Source organism: Heterodontus francisci, chromosome 36 (assembly GCF_036365525.1).
Source record: "Heterodontus francisci isolate sHetFra1 chromosome 36, sHetFra1.hap1, whole genome shotgun sequence".
NCBI classification, from domain to species: Eukaryota; Metazoa; Chordata; class Chondrichthyes; order Heterodontiformes; family Heterodontidae; genus Heterodontus; species Heterodontus francisci.
The window spans coordinates 2009749-2029632 of record NC_090406.1 but is presented as its reverse complement, the minus strand read 5'-3'; the positions used below and the strand labels follow the sequence as shown (position 1 = coordinate 2029632).

The 19884-nt window shown below is 44.3% G+C and overlaps 1 protein-coding gene across 4 annotated transcripts in view; it reads right to left on the bottom strand.

Moving 5' to 3' along the window:
- Positions 1 to 19884, bottom strand: part of LOC137351499 (CREB-regulated transcription coactivator 1-like) — a 119410-nt gene that overhangs the window by 18894 nt on the left and 80632 nt on the right. For all 4 annotated transcript variants that reach the window (XM_068015953.1, XM_068015950.1, XM_068015951.1 and 1 more), the window contains 2 exons: positions 1014 to 1094; positions 511 to 688 (listed from right to left, as the gene is read on the bottom strand). In XM_068015953.1, coding sequence (XP_067872054.1) covers positions 511 to 688; positions 1014 to 1094 — 259 coding nt within the window. The remainder of the gene's footprint in view (positions 1 to 510; positions 689 to 1013; positions 1095 to 19884) is intronic.

Below are 19884 nucleotides of genomic sequence, written 5' to 3'. Positions count from 1 at the left end.
AACCAGGAATGTTGAACTGCCATTCCTACCCTTCTATGGGTGCCTTGGAATGTTTTGCTACATTAAAGGTGCTTTATAAATTCAGAGGGATAGAGCTGTTTCCAGCAATCACTATACTGGGGAGGCAGCATCTTACACCGGTGAGTCAGATTTACACTGGGGAATAGCATCAGGGAGTGATTGCGGGAGGAAGGTAGGTTAACATGGCAAGATGGCAGTATGGGGCACAGGGGTCCTTCCCACTTTCCCTTTATACTGCCTAGCAGTGTGCCTGCACTCCACTGCGACATTTCATTTTCTACACAAGACAAGCAGAGTAACAGATCATGGAATCATATAGTGATACAGCATAGAACGTGGCCAATCGGTCCATTGTGCCTGGGCCATGTTTGCAAAGTTATTGCTGTGGCTCATGTTCCAACTATGACCCGGTTACATGGTGATGTAATGAAGTGATGGGATGGGCAGTGTGAGGAAAGGTTTAGTACAGTGATGTTGTGAGATGCTCACCGGTCAGAATGATGTTGGGGATATTTCCGTGGTTGGTATAACTAAGCTGTGAGTCCTGCAGACTCCCGTGGCTCCCTGTCAGTCCCATCATTGCTGCCTGCGAGTAGTTCAGAGTTGAGATTTGGTTGTACAGGCTGTTGGTGCTGTTCGGGCTCTCAATCATATTAAATTGTTCAAGCTAAAATAAAAAACATAATAGTTAGGAGCTTACCCTGGACCCATCCTCCTGCAGCCCTAGGCCCATCCTTCTGGGGGCCCTAGATCCTCTGCTCCAGACCAATCTTGCAGCAGCAAGATTTCAGCCACAATACATATCCAGACATCACACCTGCAACCCAGTGGGAACTAATCTAAACATTAAATTAAATTAATGTTAAATACAGAACAAAACTGAATAATAAAGGTAAAAGACAGAAGTTCCAAATATTGGGCCAATTTTTAAAACTTTGCAGTTTGACACCCTGCTCTCCCACTGTGACAAGGAGTTAGGCCTGGGTCCTTACCTGGTGTGACAGGGAGTTGGCCTGTCTGTTTGTCATCTGCTGATCGTAATAATCCCCAAAAACAGTCCCAAGTATGGATGTCTGTTGGAAAGAGCGCAGAAAGTTTATTGCTCAGAGATGCGACATTTAGCGTAGACTGATCTTCCTGTGACTGACAGCACATGCATACACAAATGCTTCTCTTCTTCCCCGACACTGCTTCATTCAGTTACAGTCTGCAAATGCAATCCTCGGGCAAGAAGCTGTACTGTGGTGTCCCAGACCTCCTCTTCACACCACCTAGCGCTCTGTGCCCGGTGGACCAATCATTTCTCACCTGCATCCAGTTTCTGGCCTCATTGACTCTGTACTTGGCCACTGGACAGGACATGGAGCTGGTCAGGGAGGGACACTTATTTTGCCCCTCCCTGGATATCACATCCTCCACTCCTAAAATGTTAGATGGGACAGGAAAGGGAGGGTAAATGTGATGAGAACTAGTTTCTTGTGTGGAGGGTAAATGTCAACATGGACTGGTTGGGCTAAATGGCCTGCTTCCATGTTGTAACTTCCATGTATATTTATGATGCTGCACCAAGCAGAGGCTGCCACTGAGCTTTCACCCATGGTGTATTATCAGGTGGCAAAGCTTGCTGGTCCAGCTTTCGGAAAGGCTTTGTCAGGTTAAGCTTGAATTTCAAAACAGGATTCACAGTGAAAACACGCCATACATTAGCTGCAGGGCACAACACCAGGAACAGCACCTCCAACATGTACAGGACTAAACAGACTGGGTCCAAACAGCAAGCACTTAATCCAGCTTCACCATCATGTCTGCTCTCCTCTCCCTGCCAGGGCCTGCTCTCCTCCCTCCACCACCGTCCCGGGCCTGCTCTCCTCACCGCTTGCCACTTGTCTGCTCATTCTGCTAGCCTATCAATGTCCTGTTGCAGTTGAATCGTATCATCATCCTCAATGCCTGCCACATCTCCAAATTTGTATATGGTCCTAGCACTGACCCCTGGGGAACTCCACTGTCTACTATCCTCCAGTCTGAAAGACAAGCATTTACCACGACTTTTTTTTAATCCAAGCTGACACTGACCCTCCTATACCATGAGCCTCAATTTTATCAGCCTTTTATGTGGTACTTTGTCAAATATTTTCCTAAAATCCATATAGACAACATACAGTGCATTCTCATCAACCTTCTCTGTTACTTCATCAAAAATTCAATTAGATTAGTCAAGCATGATCTGCCTTTTACTCTCCTTTAACGCAAATCTCTCCAAGTGCCTGTTGATTTTTTCCCCTGGTTATTGATTCTAAACCCTTTCCCACCACAGATGTTAAACTGACCAGCCTATAGTTACTAGGACTATCCTTACACCCTTTCTTGAGTAAGGCTGTCATATCTGCTCATTCTCAAATTCTCTGGCATCTCCCCCTATATCTAGGGAAGATTGGAAGATTCTGGCAAGCCTTTCCACTATCTCCTTCCCCACATCCTGGGGCAACCTGGGACGCAAGCCATCCGGACCAGGTGACTTATCCAGTCTAAACATAGCCAGCCTTTCCAGTATCAATTTTCACCCCATCCATTACCTCTACCATCTCACCTTCTACCAATAGTTTGTCAGCATCCTCTTTCTTAGCAAACACCGATACAAAATATTCCAGCCTTGCCCTGCACCTGCAAGTATATATCATCCTATTTGTCACTAATAGGACCGACCCTGCCTCTTACTACCTGCTATTTATATGCCGGTAGAAGATTTTTGGGTTCCCTTTTATGTTACCTGCCATTATATTCTCTCTTTGTCAGTCTTATTTTCCTCTTCACTTCCCCTCTCAACTTATTATATCTAGCCTGGTTCTCTTATGAGGAAAGGTTGGTCCTATACTCATTGGAATTTAGAAGAATGAGAGGTGACCTTATTATGTAATATGTAAGATTCTGAAGGGGCTTGCCAGGGTAGATGCTGAGAGGATGTGCCCCCTCGTGGGGGAATCTAGAACTAGGGGGCACAGTTTCAGAATAAGGGGGTCTCTCTTTTAAGGCAGAGATGAGAAGGAATTTCTTTTCTCACTGGGTCATTAATTTTTGGAATTCTCTGCCTCAGAGAGCATTGAATATATTCAAGGTTGAGTCAGACAGATTTTTGATCTACAAGGGAGTCAAGGATTATGGGCGTGGGGGGGAATGGCAGGAAAGTGGAGTTAATCAGATCAGCCATGATCTTATTGAATGGCGGAGCAGGCTCGAGGGCCCGAATGGCCACTCCTGCTCCTATTTCTTATGTTCTCGCTTGAAGAATTCACCCAACATGCATAATACTGTTTTTTTTGTTTCATCATATTCCCCATCTCCCTCGTCATCCAAGGAGCCCTGGCTTTCGCCCTTGCTGGAATGTACCTAGTCTGTACCTGAATCATTTCCTCCTTAAAGATCACTCATTGTTCCGTTACAGTTTTTCCTCAGTCCTTGTTCCATTTTACCCTGGCTAGATCCCTTCTCATCCTATGAAGCAAGTTCCTTCCTTTGCTCCATCACTAATCTAAACCTTATGATCCGATGATCACTCTTATGCAAGTGCTGCCGCACAGACCATCGGCCCAACTCATTCCCTAGCACCAGATCCAGCAATACCTCCTTCCTAGTTGGACCGAGAATATACAGGTCAAGGGAACTCTCCTGAACAGATTTCAGAAATTCCTCCCCTCCTTTCCCTTTACTCTAAAATTATCCCAATCGATATTTGGATAATTCAAGTCCCCCAGTATCATCACTCTATAGTTCGTGCACATCTCTGATTTCCCTGCAGATTTGTTCCTCCATCTCTCTCTCACTATTTGGAGGTCTAGAGAATACCCCAATTAGCATGTTCATACATTTCTTGCTTCTCAACTTAATCACACCCAAAGCTGATGCCTCCTGCTCACTCTACTCTCTCGCAGCTAATGCATTCTGCTCTTTCCCGCTCACACTCTCTCCTCCCAGGGAATGCTTCCTTCAGAAGTGAAACAGATAAAGTTACAATAAATTCCAGGCTCCCAATTCTTAAGGTCATCCCCTTGGCATAACCCATCTCCTGATTTGAAGAGATTGCGACATTTTGCCATACACCCGAGAACCAGCAATCAATTAAACACAGACTGATCAAAACTCACACAGACACATGCACAGTGACATGCATGCACACACACAACTAAGCAGCAGCATGCAGATACACAAACACACACTAACAGACGGTGGTAATGGAAGCATTAAAAAGGCTCAGCAACAGTTATTGGTTAAACAGAGAGGCATGTGGCGATGTCAGGTGATGAAGCAAAGTATGACACGGGCAAGGATGGGATAGGGCCATTGCAGACCATGAATTAGTCACAACAACAAGACAAGCACTGGAAGCAAAGGTTCCCTTACTTGAGGGGAGCTGCCTGGAGAGAAGCCTTGATTGGAGCCTGGGGAGGTGGGAGACTGGTTGGCTGGAGACCCAGCATTACTGCGGTACTGCTGGAGGGAAGCCTACAGAACAACACAGAGTTAAGAGCAACTGCAGAGCATAGCAACTTGGGAGGCTCTGAGTGGATGCAGGTAACAATGCCGTTCTAACTATTTCAACTCTCGTTTCCACTCAAATCAGTTCACGGCTGAGACCAATGCTGGATCCAAGATGCTGAAACTAGGAGATACTTGGGATGCCAAGTCCTTTTTTTGTGAAGGTGTCAGAGGTTGGATTCCAAGATCCCAAGTGCACTAACAGGTCAGCTGTGGAACAATCTGGTGCAATGATCTCGAGCTCTCTCTCCCCTGGCTTGTTCGATCTCCACGCTCGTGGCCCTTGCTCCCTCTCTTCCTCACTCACTCCTCATGCTCACACCCACCCTCTTACTCGCTCTGCTCATTTGTTCTCACCCCGCACATGCGCCCTCCCTCTGCGCTCACTCTCCACATTTGTTCCCTTCCCCACTCACTTAATCACTCTTTACTCGATCTCCCCCTCATTCACGTGTAACTTAATTGCTCTCCACTCTCCTCTCCCCCACTTACTTGTTCCCTCTCCTCCCATTTGCAGTCTCTCTCTGTCTCTCTGCTTGCTCACTCCCCATCTCCTGCTGTCTCTCCCTTGTTCTCTCCCACTTGCCCCCTCTGTCCTTCTCACTCCCACTCTCCGTTCTCTTCTGCTCATCAACCCTGGTTCCCACTTACTCCGCTGCTCACTTCCGATCTCCCCTTCGCCCCTCCTTTGCAGCCTCCCCACCCAATGTTCACCTGTGCTTGCTCCCTCTCACCCCTTTGGGGCTTCTTCCCACTCATACTCTTGCTCCTGTAGGGTTCCTGCCTGCTCACTCCCGCTTTCCCACACTTCCAGGACACTATTCCAAGAAGAGCAGGCGAGGTCTGTCCTGGGACAAACTTATCCCTCAATAAACTTCACTAAAGCAGATTATCTGGTTATTTACCTCATTACCGTGTGTGGGAGTTTGCAGTGTGCAAATTGGCTGCTGCTTTCCTACTTTACAGTAGTGACTACACTTCAAAAATGCTGAGTCTCAGTTGGGAGCATTTCCAACTGAATCAGAAGGTTCCAGGTTCAAGTTCCACTTCAGGACTTAAGCACAAAAATCTAGGTTTACACTCCAATGCAGTACCGAGGGAGTGCTGCACTGTTGGAGGTGCCATCTTTCAGATCAGATGTTAAACCGAGGCCCCAGGTGTATGTAAAAGATCCCATGGCACTATTTCGAAGAGGAGCAGGGAGTTATTCCCAATGCCCTGGGCAATACTTATCCCTCAATGATCATATAAACAGATTATCTGGCCATTATTACACTGATGTTTGTGGGAACCTGTTGTGTGCAAATTGGAGTGACTACACTTCAAAAGTACTTCACTGGCTGTAAAGTGCTTCATGATTGATTGTGAAAGGCACTATATAAATGCAAGTCTTTCTTTCTTTAATTGGTTGTAAAGTGCTTTGGGGCATCCTGAGGTTGTGATAGAAGCTATGTAAATGGGAGTTTTTTAATGCTATCCAGGCCTTGTGAAGAACCAGTCTGCAAAAATTAAGGGCAGTTATAATAGGGAACTTGAATTATCCAAACATAGACTGGGATAATCGTGTAATGGGCAGTGAGGGGCAAGAGTTCCTAGAGTGTGCTCATGAAAATTTTCTACAGCAGTATGTTGCTAGTCTAATGAGAAAGGAGGCACTGCTCGACCTGGTTCTTGGGAATGAGGTGGGCCAAGTGGATCAGGTATCAGCGGGAGAACATTTAGGGGTCAGTGATCATTGTATCATAAGCTTTAGGCTGATTATGGAAAAGGATAAAGAACGATCCAGAGTAAGATTAATTAACTGGGGGAAGGTCAACTTCAATGGGGTAAAATGGTAGCTGAACAATGGGCTACCTTAAAAGAGGAGATAATTCGGGCACAGTCAAGGTATGTTCCCTCGAAGGGGAAAGGTAGGGTAAACAAATCCAGAGCCCCCTGAATGACAAAAGAGATAGATAAAGAAGAAAAAACATGTGCTTACAGATGCCAGAGAGAAAACACTATTGAGAACCAGGCTGAATATAGAAGGTTCAGAGAGGAAGTGATAAAGCAAATAAGAGAAACTAAGAGAGCATGAAATGAGACTGGCAGCTAGCATAAAAGGGAATCCCAAAGTTTTCTATAGACATATAAATAGTAAAAAGGTGGTAAAAGGAGGAGTGGGGCCGATTAGGGACTAAAAAGGGGATTTGTGCATGGAGGCAGAGGGCATAGCTGAGGTATTAAATAAATACTTGGCATCTGTCTTTAAAGGCCTGCTACTCGACAGGACCCGACGATGTGCCGGGTTCGGGTCGGGTCGCACTTCCGGGTCCGGCATTGGGGCTCGGGTCGGGTTGGATCGGATCTATCACAACCTCAGATAAGTGACTTTAATGTTAATTTACTTTTTGGACTTTAAAGGGGGTTTTGCTACAGTTATTTTAAGCTTATGCAGGTAAGGAACAAAGTAAAACACGGAAAGTAGGTTAACTGATGGTCGGGTCGGGTTGGGCACAGGAAAAATAGAAGGACTCGTGCCGGGTTGGGCTCGGGCTTGGGTGGGTCTCATTTGCAGACCTGAGCAGGCCTTTAGCTGTCTCTACCAAGGAAGATGCAACCCAGGCAATGGTGAAAGAGGGAATAATTCAAACATTAGAAGGGTTTAAAATTGATGAGGAAGTATTAGATAGGCAGTCAAGACGCCAAGGCCGGATGAGATGCATCGAAGGACACTGAGGGAAGTGAGAGTGGAAATTGTGGAGGCACTGGCTATAATTTTTATGCCTTCCTTAGACTCAGGGGAGGTGCCAGAGGACTGGAGAACTGCAAACGTTACGCCCTTGTTCAAAAAAGGGTGTAAATTAAGCCCAGCAACTACAGGCCAGTCAGTTTAACTTCGGTGCTGGGGAAAATTCTAGAAAGAATAATTCGGGACAAAATTAACAGTTACATTGACAAATGAAGGTTAATTAAAGAAAGCCAACATGGCTTTCTTAAGGGAAAATCATGTTTAACTAACTTGCTGGAGTTTTTTGAGGTAGTAACAGAGAGGGTTGATGAGGGCATGCAGCTGATATAGTGTACATGGACTTCCAAAAGGCGTTTGATACAGTGCAGATTTGTGAGCAAAGTTATAGCCCATGGAATAAACAGGACAGTAACAATATGGATACAGAATTGACTGAGTGACAGGAAACAAGGAGTATTGGTTAACGGATGTTTTTCAGGCTGGAGGAGTGTTTGCAGTGTTGTTCCCCAGGGTCAGTGTTGGGACCCTTGCTTTTCCTGATATATATTAATGACCTAGACCTTGGTGTACAGGGCACAATTTCAAAGTTTGCGGATGATACAAAACTTGGAAGCATCGTGAACTGTGAGGAAGATAGTGTAGAACTTCAAAAGGATATAGACAAGTTGGTGGAATGGGCAGACAGGTGGCAGATGAAGTTCAATGTGGAGAAATCTGGTGTGATACATTTTGGTAGGAAGAACATGGAGAGACAATATTAAATAAAGGGTACAACTCTAATGGGGGTGCAGATGTGAGGGACCTGGGTGTATATGTGCATTGAAGGTGGCAGGACAGGTTGAGAGCACGGTTAATAAAGCATAAAGTATCCTGGGCTTTATTAATAGGGGCATAGAGTACCTTGAACTTGTATAAGACACTAGCTCAGCCTCAGCTGGAGTGCTGCGTCCAGTTCTGGGTGCTGCGCCTTCGGAAGGATATGAAGGCTTTAGACAAGGTGCAGAAAAGATTCACGAGAATGGTTCCAGGGATGAGGAATTTCAGTTATGAAGATAGATTGGAGAAGTTGGGACTGTTTCCCTTGGAGAAGAGAAGGCTGAGAGATGATTGGATAGAGGTATTCAAAATCATGAGGGGTCTGGACACAGCGGATAGAGAGAAACTGTTCCCACTCGTGAAAGGATCGGGAATGAAAGGGCACAGATTTAAAGTAATTGGTAAAAGAACCAAAAGCAACGTGAGGAAAAACTTTTTCACGCAGCGTGTGGCTAAGATCTGGAATGCGTTGTCTGAGAGTGTTGTGGAGGCAGGTTCAATTGAAACATTCAAATAGGGAATTAGACTTATCTGAAAAGGAAGAACGTGCAGGGTTACGGGGAGAAGACGGGGGAGTGGCACTAGGTAAATTGCTCATTTGGAGAGCTGGTGCAGACACGACGGGCCGTATGGCCTCCTTCTGCACTAACAATTGTGTTTCTGTTTTCACAGTTTATCAGCCTGCAACCCAAGAACCAGACAGGAACACTTCAGCTATTTTGTAGGCACTTGTTTACATTCAGGGCCTGTTATTGCAGAGTTACTGTTCTCTTTACATAGAGATTTAATAAACAAGCCTGCCAAGGGAGAGAAACTCTCCGAAGTATTACCGATCAGAATTCAGGAACACTCACAATATCAATAAAGAAGTGCAGTACCCAAGGGGCACAGCCGTTACTACAATGGATATCTAGTACAATGGCTCCTGGAATGGCATCACTATCCTATTGCCACAAAACTCCTGGTCTCATCAATAGTTTAAGCCACTTTCCAAATAAGCCACCTGCACAATAAGAGATGCTTTCAATCCCAAGTACATGGCAAAGGACCAAACACTTGGGGGTGCTGACCCTGTGGATTATATTTCACACATTACAACAGACCCAGCACAATGCTCCATTTGAGGGTTATTATGGATGATTGTTCCGAAAGTGCCACCACCAGTTGGTATATGATATGGCAGTAACTACACTATCAACTCTATCCATTTGGAATTTTCAAACAACAAATCTATAAGAAAGAAAAATATTTGGGTACGACAGTATACAATGAGGGGGAACAAACAGGACAGAGAAAGAGAGCGAGTGTGTGTATGAGGGGGAGGTTAAGGGAGACAGGATGAAAGAGAGGGGGCAGAGAGATCAAGAGGGGGAGGGGAAGAGAGAGAAATATAAAGAGGCACAGCACTATAGAAGTTTACAACAGGTGAGAGAGACTGCCCTTGACATCAAGGCAGCATTTGACCGAGTATGGCATCAAGGAGCCCTAGCAAAACTGGAGTTAATGGGAATCAGGGGGAAAACTCTCCGCTGACTGAAGTCATACCTAGCGCAAAGGAAGATGGTTGTGGTTGTTGGAGGTCAATCATCTCAGTCCCAGGACATCACTGCAGGAATTCCGCAGGGTAGTATCCTAGGCCCAACCATCTTCAGCTGCTTCATCAATGACCTTCCTTCAATCATAAGGTCAGAAGTGGTGATGTGCACTGATGACTGCACAATGTTCAGCACCATTCATGACTCCTCAGATACTGAAGCAGTCCGTGTAGAAATGCAGCAGGACCTGGACAATATCCAGGCTTGGGCTGATAAGTGGCAAGTAACATTTGCGCCACGCAAGTGCCAGACAATGACCATCTCCAACAAGAGAGAACCTAACCATCTCTCCTTGACATTCAATGGCATTACTATCACTGAATCCCCCACTATCAACATCCTGACCAGAAACTGAACTGCAATAGCCATATAAATACCGTGGCTACAAGAGCAGGTTGCAGGCTAGGAATCCTGCGGCGAGTAACTCACCTCCTGACTCCCCAAAGCCTGTCCACCATCTACAACACACAAGTCAGGAGCGTGATGGAATACTCTCCACTTGCCTGGATGGGTGCAGCTCCAACGACACTCAAGATGCTCAACACCATCCAGGACAAAACAGCCCGCTTGATTGGCACCCCATCCACAAACATTCACTCCCTCCACCACCGACGCACAGTGGCAGCAGTGTGTACCATCTATAAGATGCACCGCAGCAACGCACCAAGGCTCCTTAGACAGCACCTTCCAAACCCACGACCTCTACCAACTAGAAGGACAAGGGCAGCAAATGCATGGGAACACCACACCTGCAAGTTCCCCTCCAAGTCATACATCATCCTGACTTGGAACTATATCACTGTTCCTTCACTGTCGCTGGGTCAAAATCCTGGGACTCCCTTCTTAACAGCACTGTGGATGTACCGACCTCACATGGACTGCAGCGGTTCAAGAAGACAGCTCACCACCACCTTCTCAAGGGCAATTAGGGATGGGCAATAAATGCTGGCCTGGCCAGAGACGCCACATCCCATGAATGAATAAAAAAAAAGCACAGAATCATATATGTCAAGCTTTTGCTGGTCACTCAATTTTAAATTAATGACCCACTGCTGACTCCCCAACCAAAGAAAATAGAGTGAATTGGAAAAGACCATCAGAACCCATCATCATTTCAAAAACTGTGAAATCTCCTTGACAATATCTGTACCAGTGGCAACAGTTCCAGTATCTCTCCTCAGGTTTAGTATTTCCATTTTAGAAATGGTCCTGGGCGATAATTTTTCAGTCCTCAGACTCAGAGTGGTGCCAGAGGACTGGAGAATTGCAAATGTTACACCCTTGTTCAAAAAAGGATGTAAAGATAAGCCCAGCAACTAAAGGCCAGTCAGTTTAACTTTGGTGGTGGGGAAACTTCTAGAAACAATACTTCCGGACCAAAATAATAGTCACATGGACAAATGCAGGTTAATTAAGGAAAGCTAGTACAGATTCGTTAAAGGAAAATCATGTTTAACTAACGCGCTGGAGTTTTTTGAGGAGGTAACAGAGAGGGTTGATGAGGGCAATGCAGTTGATGTGGTGTACATGGACTTCCAAAAGGCATCTGATACAATGTTGTACAACAGACCTGTGAGCAAAATTATAGCTCATGGAATAAAAGGTACAGTAGCAACACGGATATGAAATTGGCTGAGTGACAGGAAACAGAGTAGCAGTTAGCAGCAGCAGGCAGGGGAATGACATCAGGTGAATTGCTCATTCATAGAGCCGGTGCAGACACGATGGGCCAAACGGCCTGCTTCTGTGCTGTAACAATTCTGGTGAATCTATACTGGTCTAACCACTGTTGTGTACAAATTTATTACCTCTCTGCAATAACAGTAACTTGCATTTATAGTCATAGAGTCACAGTCATAAAGACTCTATGACTCATTTACATAGTGCCAATTAATGTGGTTAAAAAAAATGCCAAGATGCTTTACGGGAGTGATTATCAAACAAAATTTAACACCAAGCCACATAAGGAAAGGTGGCCAAACGATTAGTCAAAGGAGGTTTTAAGGAGTATCTTAAAGGAGGAGAGGGGTGGAGGGGTTTTGGAGGGGAATTGATTTTCTCTTGTACTCCATGCCCCTGATTATAAACCCAAAATGTTCCTGATTTTATTTTATGGTTAATTACCTGTTCTCTTGGGAAATGACACAGTTGTAATCAACATCTGGGTTTATGTTCTATCCTTTGCTTTATTTCCCAAGGTGTAGCACCAGCTGTGGTCTGCCTTACCACTTTACAAACCTGCCTGTGCTTATCACTGACTTCCTAAAGCTTTGCCAAACCCATTGTTTTTATGTCTTTAGTTGAGATTCTGCTCCCTATGTCAAAATCATGCCTATCTCCTGAGTACAGAAGTACCCCACCTGGCACTGACCCTACACAGGCCATGCTCCAACGCTCCCTTACCAGGCACTGCCCACCGCACTAATATCCCCTCCCTCTCCCACCACCCCACCCACCTCGCCAACCACCGTCATGGCTCTGCTTCCCATCACTTGCTTCTTCACAAAAAAACTTATGTCAAACACAACTTGCCTTTAACAAATTCATGCCGGCTGTCCTAGATTACCCACGCATCTCTAAACATTCACTGAATTCACCCCCGTATTACAGATTCTGCAAGTTTTTCAACAACTGGCATCATATTAACTAGGCTCTAGTTATGAACAAGAGGAGGTCACTCAAGCCAGTTCCACCAATCAGATCATGGCTGTTCTGTACCTCAACTCCATCCACTTGCCTTGGTTCCATAACCCTTAATATCCTCACCTAACAAAAACCTATTAATCTTAGTTTTTGCAACAGATCCCAGTCTCAACAGCTTTTTGAAAGAGAGGTTTCCAGATTTCCACCACCATTTGTGAAGAAGTGCTTCCTGACATCATCCCTAAACACCTAGCCCTAATTTTAAGGTTATGCCCCCTTGATCTGAACTCCACACCAGAGGAAATAGTTTCTCTCTATCTACCCCATTAACTTGATCTATATTAATGACCTAGACTTGGGTGTGCAGGGCACACTTTCAAAATCAGCAGATGACACAAAACTTGGAAGCATTGTGAACTGTGAGGAGGATGGTGATAGACTTCAGGAGGACAGACAGGCTGGTGAAATGGGCAGCTATGTACCTGATGAAATTTAATGTAGAGAAGTGTGAAGTGATACATTTTGGTCGGAAGAACGAGGAGAGGCAATGTGCACAAATTGTTGAAGGTGGCAGGGGAGGTTGACGAAGCAGTTAAAAAGATATATGGGATCGTGGGCTGTATAAATTGAGGCACAGAGTACGAAAGCATGGACGTTATGGTGAACCTTTACAAAACACTAGTTCGACCCCAACTGGAGTATTGTGCCCAATACTGAGGACCACTTAGGAAGGATGTCAAGCCCTTGGAGAGGATGCAGAGGAGACTTACCATGTTATCAGGGATGAAGGACTTCAGTTACGGGCATAGATTGGAGAAGCTGGGACTGTTCGTCTTAAAGGTGGAGAGGAGATTTGATAGAGGTGTTCAAAATCATGAGGGTCTGGCCAGAGTAGATAAAGAGAAACTGTTCCCATTGGCAGAAGGATCGAGAACCAGAGGATACAGATTTAAGTTAATTGACAAAAGAACCTGTGGCGACATGAGGAAATTTTTTTACGTAGCAAGTGGTTAGGATCTGCAATGCACTGTCTGAGTGTGTGGTGGAGGCAGATTGAAATGTGGATTTCAAAATGGAACTGGATAGTTATCTGAAGAGAAAAAATTTACAGGCTATGGGGAAAAGGCAGGGGAGTGGGACTAGCCGAAATGCTCTTGCAGAGAGCCGGCACGGACAACACAGGCCAAATGACTGTAACCATTCTATAACTCTTTTAATTAACTTAAACACCTTGATTAGATCACTGCTTAATCTTCAATACTCAAGGGAGTGGACACAGAGTGATTGCAGAAGAGTGCATCGGAAACAGTGTGTAAAAGATGGAAACTTGGCAGAAGTGGGAATTTGGTTCGGAGGGGGAAGGTGGTGTTGCTTTTTGCCTCCAGTACTTGTAGTGGTGTGTGTTACAGATAAGTATTTAATTTAATCTACCAATAGCTTAAAACTAAATCAAGTAATTGGTTCACTCCTCTATCATCTCCAACATCCGTTTCGCATGGCATTTTGCAATACAAGCGTAGGAGATGCAATAGCTGCCCTTTGACCTCTTCCTTTCTTACCATCTAAGGCCCCAAACAATCCTTCCAGGTGAAACAGAAATGTGCCTGCACTACTTTCAATTTAGTATACTGTATTCACTGCTCATGTTGCTGTCTCCTCTGCATCAGGGAGACTAAACGCAGATTGAACGACCACTTTGCAGAGCACCTCTGTTCAGTCCACAACATAACCCTGAACTGCCCGTCGCCTGTCATTTTATTTCTCAGCCCCCGTCCCACTCTGACCTTGGCTCCTACACCATTCCAATGAAGTTTGACGTAAGCTCGAAGAACAGCACCTTTTCTTTCAACTGAGCACTTTACAGCCCTCTGGACTCAACACTGGGTTCAACAATTTCAGATGATAACCTTTGCCCCATTTTGTTCTGTGTTATTTGGTTTTGTTTCTGCACAGCAGAAGTTGGCAATGATTCTGCCTTGCCATTTACACCTCCTCCATACAAATTCTTTATCACCCCTTTTCGCCTTGCATTATCATCCCTCGTGTCATTTAATCTCTCCTGTATTCCAGCTGATCACAGACCTTTCCTTTTGTTCTTTCCTGCCCTTCCCTTGTCTCTATTCTTGCTTTAAATCAGTCACATCTCTAATCCAGTTCTGATGAAAGCTCATCAATCTGAAAAGTTAACTCTGTATCTCTCAGATATTGCCAGATCTGCTTATTAGTTTTGGGGGGGGGGGGGGGAGGGTTCAATTGAAGGGAAGTTTAAAAAAAATCAAAAAGAAAAAAGAGAACAGAGGTGCAGGGTAGTGAAGAGGCAAACGGTAATCAAAGTGTGACAGGAAGGGGCAGAAAATATGAGAAGAGTGCAGCAGAAATTAGAACCAGAATGAGTAATAACAGTAAAATGTCAAAGCTTAAAGCTCTTTATTTGAATAGACACAGCATTTATAACAAGATAGATGAGTTGGCGGCACAAATAGAAATGAATATGACTTGATAGCTATCACAGAGACATGGTTGCAGGGTGACAAAGACTGGAACTCAATATTCAAGGGTATTCGATGTTCCGGAAAAATAGGCAACAAGGAAAAAGGAGGTGGGGTGGCTTTGTTAATAAAGGAAGGTATCAGTGTGGTGGTGAGTAGTGATATAGGTGCAATAGATCGTGATGTGGCATCAGTTTGGGTGGAAATAAGGAATAGCAAAGGGGAGAAGTCACGGGTGGGAGTTGTCTATAGGTCCCCAAAGAGTTGTCTCACTGTAGGGCAAAGTATAAATCGGGAAATAATGGAGGCGTGTAAGAAAGGCGCTACAATTGTCATGGGTGATTTTAATCTGCATATTGACTGGACAAATCAGATTGGCAGAGGTAACATGGAAGACAAATTTGTAGAGTGCATCAGGGATGGTTACTTAGAGCAATACATTGCAGAACCTACCTGGAAACAGGCTATTTTAGATCTAGTAATGTGTAATGAGGTCGGATTAATAAGCGATATCATAGTTAAGGATCCTCTATGGGGTAGCGATCACAACATGGTAGAATTACAAATTCAGTTTGAGGGCGAGCAGCTCTGGTCTCAAACCAATGTCCTCAACTTAAACAAGGGCAATTACGGAGGTATGAAGAACGAGTTGTCTAAAGTGGGCTGGGAAAATAGACTAAGGGGAAGGTCAGTGGATGAGCAGTGGCAGACACTTAAACAGATATTTCATAATGCTCAGCAAAAATTTATCCCGGTCAAAAAGGACTTGATGAGGAGGATGAACCACCCGTGGTTAACAAAGGCGGTCAAGAAGAGTATCCAATCAAAAACTAAGGCATACAAAGCAGCGAAAACTAGTGGCAGGCCAGAGGATTGGGAATTTTTTTTTTAGGAACCAGCAGTAGATGACTAAAAAGCTAATAAAGAGGGAGAAAACTGATTATGAAAGTAAATTGGCATATAATATAAAAACAAACAGCAAGAGCTTCTACGGGTTAATAAAAAGAGAATAGCTAAAGTGAGCGAGGGACCCTGGGAGGATGCGACTGGCGAACTGTTAACAGTGAACAGGGAAATGGCAGATAATTTAACCAATATTTTGCTTTGGTCTTCACGGTGGAGGACACTATAAACATCCCACAGATATCAGATAAGCAAGGAGCTAATGGGAGGAAAGATCTTGTAACAGTCTCTATCACGAGGGACAAAGTATTTGACAAACTAAATGGGACTAAAGGCAGACAAGTCACCAGGACCTGATGGCCTACATCCAAGGGTTTTAAAGGAAGTGGCTGCAGAGATAGTGGAGGCATTGGTTGAAATATTCCAGAACTCCTTGGATTCCGGGAGGGCCCCAGTGGATTGGAAAACCGCTAATGTGACATCCCTGTTCAAGAAGGATGGGAGACAAAAAGCAGGAAACTATAGACCAGTCAGACTAACATCGGTCGTTGGGAAAATGCTAGGGTCCATTATTAAGGAAGAAATAGCAAGACATTTAGAAAAGCTTAACACAATCAAACAGAGTCAACATGGTTTTGTGAAAGGGAAATCATGTTTGACAAATTTGCTAGAGTTCTTTGAGGATATAACAAGCAGAGTTGATAAAGGGGAACCGGTAGATGTAGTGTATTTAGATTTCCAGAAGGCATTCGATAAGGTACCACATAAAAAATTATTGCACAAGATAGGAGCTTACGGTATTGGGAGTAATGTATTAGCATGGATTGAGGATTGGTTAATGAGTCTTTTTCAGGTTGGAAAGACGTAACTAGTGGAGTGCCACAAGGATCAGTCCTAGGGCCTCAATTATTTACTATCTATATTAATGACTTGGAGGAGGGGGCAGAGTGTAATATATCCAAATTTGCTGACGATACAAAAATAGGTGGGAGGGCATGTGCAATAAGGAATGTGCAAGGGGATATAGATAGGCTGAGTGAATGGGCAAAAACTTGGCAGATGGAGTTTAATGTAGGAAAGTTTGAGGTCATGCACTTTGGTAGGAAGAATCAAAAGGTAGACTATTATTTAAATGGAGAAAGACTCCAAAAAAGTGCAGCACAGAGGGACCTGGGTGTTCTTGTGCATGAAACACAAAAATTAGCATGCAGGTGCAGCAAGTAATTAAGAAGGCAAATGGAAGAAGGCAAGTTTAAAAATAGGGAAGTCTTGTTACAACAATACATGGTGCTCATGAGGCCACACCTGGAGTACTGTGTACAGTTTTGGTCCCCGTATTTAAGAAAGGATATACTGGCATTGAAGGCAGTTCAAAAGAGATTCACTAGGCTGATTCCTGGGATGAAGGGGTTGACTTATTAAGAATGGCTAAATGGGTTAGGCCTTAATTCATTAGAGTTTAGAAGAATGAGGGGTGATCTTATTGAAATGTACTGATTCTGAAGGGGCTTGACAGGGTAGCTGTTGAGAAGATGTTTCCACTAGTAGGGGAATCTGGAACTAGGGGACATAGTTACAGAATAAGGGGACACTCATTTAAAACTGAGATGCGAAGGAATTTCTTCTCTCAGAGGGTAGTGAATGTCTGGAATTCGCTACCCCAGAGAGTTGTGGAGGCTAGATCACTGAAAGTATTTAAACAGGAGGTTGATAGATTTTTGAAATATCGGGGAGTAGAGGGCTATGAGGAGTTGGCATGAAAGAGGAGTTGAGGTCTGGGGCAGATCAGCCATGATCTTATTGAATGGCGGGGCAGGCTTGAGGGGCTGAATGGCCTACTCCCAACTCCTACTTCTTATGTTCTTATGTATTTCCAGCAATTTCTGTTTTCATTAGTATTATGAACACGGGACTTTGTAGCATGGTTATGTTTTAAAAACAGTGATCTTTAATGCAGTGTAAAATCTGCCCAGAGACAAACCAGGGGGTTTTGGTTACTATGAGAACTAGGAACCCAAATCAAAAACCCTTTTGAAAGCAGGGTGTAAGGTTGTAACACCTAGAGGAAATGGGTTTCGTTCTCCTGGACCCTCAGATTGTAAACAGGGAGCCAGGGGCTCTAAAATGCAAACTCGAGTTTCAATTTTTAACACCTGGAAACAAAAGAAGCCCCAGGTGGTTTTGCTATAGTTAGACTTTATGGTCTCTGAGAATTATAAAAGGCAAATGACTATTGAATTGTGAGCTGGATAAATTCAAAAGGCTTTCCTAGATCTGGAGGTTGAAAGGAAGAAACGAAGACCAGCAGTTAGCTGTGCAGCCAAAAGACAGAGAGAGGGAGTGAGAAAGAGAGAGAGAGATGTGATGCAGTGAGAATACTGTGTGCAGTTCTAGACAACATAGAATATATTCTCGGAGAGGATAGTTGGAATGAGAGGTTTTAGTTATGAGGACAGACCAGAATTACATAAAATATACAGCACACAATCAGGCCATCTGGCAAAACTGGCCCAGTGTTTACGTTCCACTCTTCCCATTCATCTCACTCTATCAACATATCCTTCTATGCCTTTCTCACTCACGCATTTATCTAGCTTCCCCTTAAATGCACAGAATCACAGAATTGTTGCAGCGCATTTGGCCCATCGTGTCTGCACCAGCTCTCGGAAAGAGCAATTCACTTAATGCCATTCCCCTGCCTGCTCCCCGTAACCCTGTCTTTTTATTTATTTAGAGGTACAGCACTGAAACAGGCCCTTCGGCCCACCTAGTCTGTGCCGACCAAGAACCACCCATTTATACTAACCCTACAGTAATCCCATATTCCCTACCACCTACCTACACTAGGGGCAATTTACAATGGCCAATTTACCTATCACCTGCAAGTCTTTGGCAGTGGGAGGAAACTGGAGCACCCGGCGAAAACCCACACGGTCACAGGGAGAACTTGTAAACTCCGCACAGGCAGTACCCAGCATTGAACATGGTTCCCTGGAGCTGTGAGGCTGCGGTGCTAACCACTGCGCCACTCTTCCTTTTTAGATAAAAGTCTAATTCCCTTTTGAATGCCTCGATTGAACCTGCCTCCACCACTCTCCGGCAGTGTAGATCCTAACAACTCACTGCGTGAAGAAGTTTTTCCTTATGTCGCTTTTGCTTCTTTTGCCAATCACTTTAAATCTGTGCCCTCTTGTTCTCAATCCTTTCACGAGTGGGAACAGTTTTTCTCTATCTACTCTGTCCAGACCCCTCATAATTTTTAATACCTTTATCAAATCTCCTCTCAGCCTTCGCTTCTCCAAGGAAAACAGTCCCAACTTCTCCAATCTGTCTTCATAACTGAGTTCCTCATCCCTGGAACCATTCTCATGAATCTTTTCTGTACTCTCTCCAATGCCTTTACATCTTTCCTAAACTGGGCAGCACCCAAAACTGGAAGTAATACTCCACCTGAGGCCAAACTAGTGTCTTATACAAGTTTAACATAACCTCCTTATTCTTGTACTCTATGCCCCTATTAGTAAAGCCCAGGATACTGTATGCTTTTTTAACTGCGCTCTCAATCTGTCCTGCCACATTCAATGACTTATGCACAAATGGGTCCCTCTGCTCTTGCACCCCCTTTAGAGTTGTACCCTTTATGTTATATTGTCTGTCCATGTTCTTCCGACCAAAATGAATGACTTCACATTTCTACGCATTGAACTTCATCTGTCACCTGTCTACCCATTCCACCAACTTCTCTATGTCCTTTTGAGGTTCTACATTATTCTCTACACAGTTCACAATGCTTCCAAGTTTCGTATCAACTGCAAATTTTGAAATTGTGTCCTGTACACCAAGGTCCAGGTTATTAACATATCAGGAAAAGCAAGGGTCCCAACACTGACTCCTGAGGAGCTCCAATACAAACCTTCCTCCAGACCGAAGAACATCCATTAACCACTACTTTCTGTTTCCCGTCACTCAGCTAATTTCATATCCATGTTGCTCGTGTCCCTTTTATTCCATGAGCTATAATTTTGCTCACAAGTCTGTTGTGCGGCACTGTATCAAATGCCTTTTGGATGTCCATGTACACCACATCAACAGCATTGCCCTCATCAATCCTCTCTGTTACCTCTTCAAAAAACTCTAGCACGTTAGTTAAACA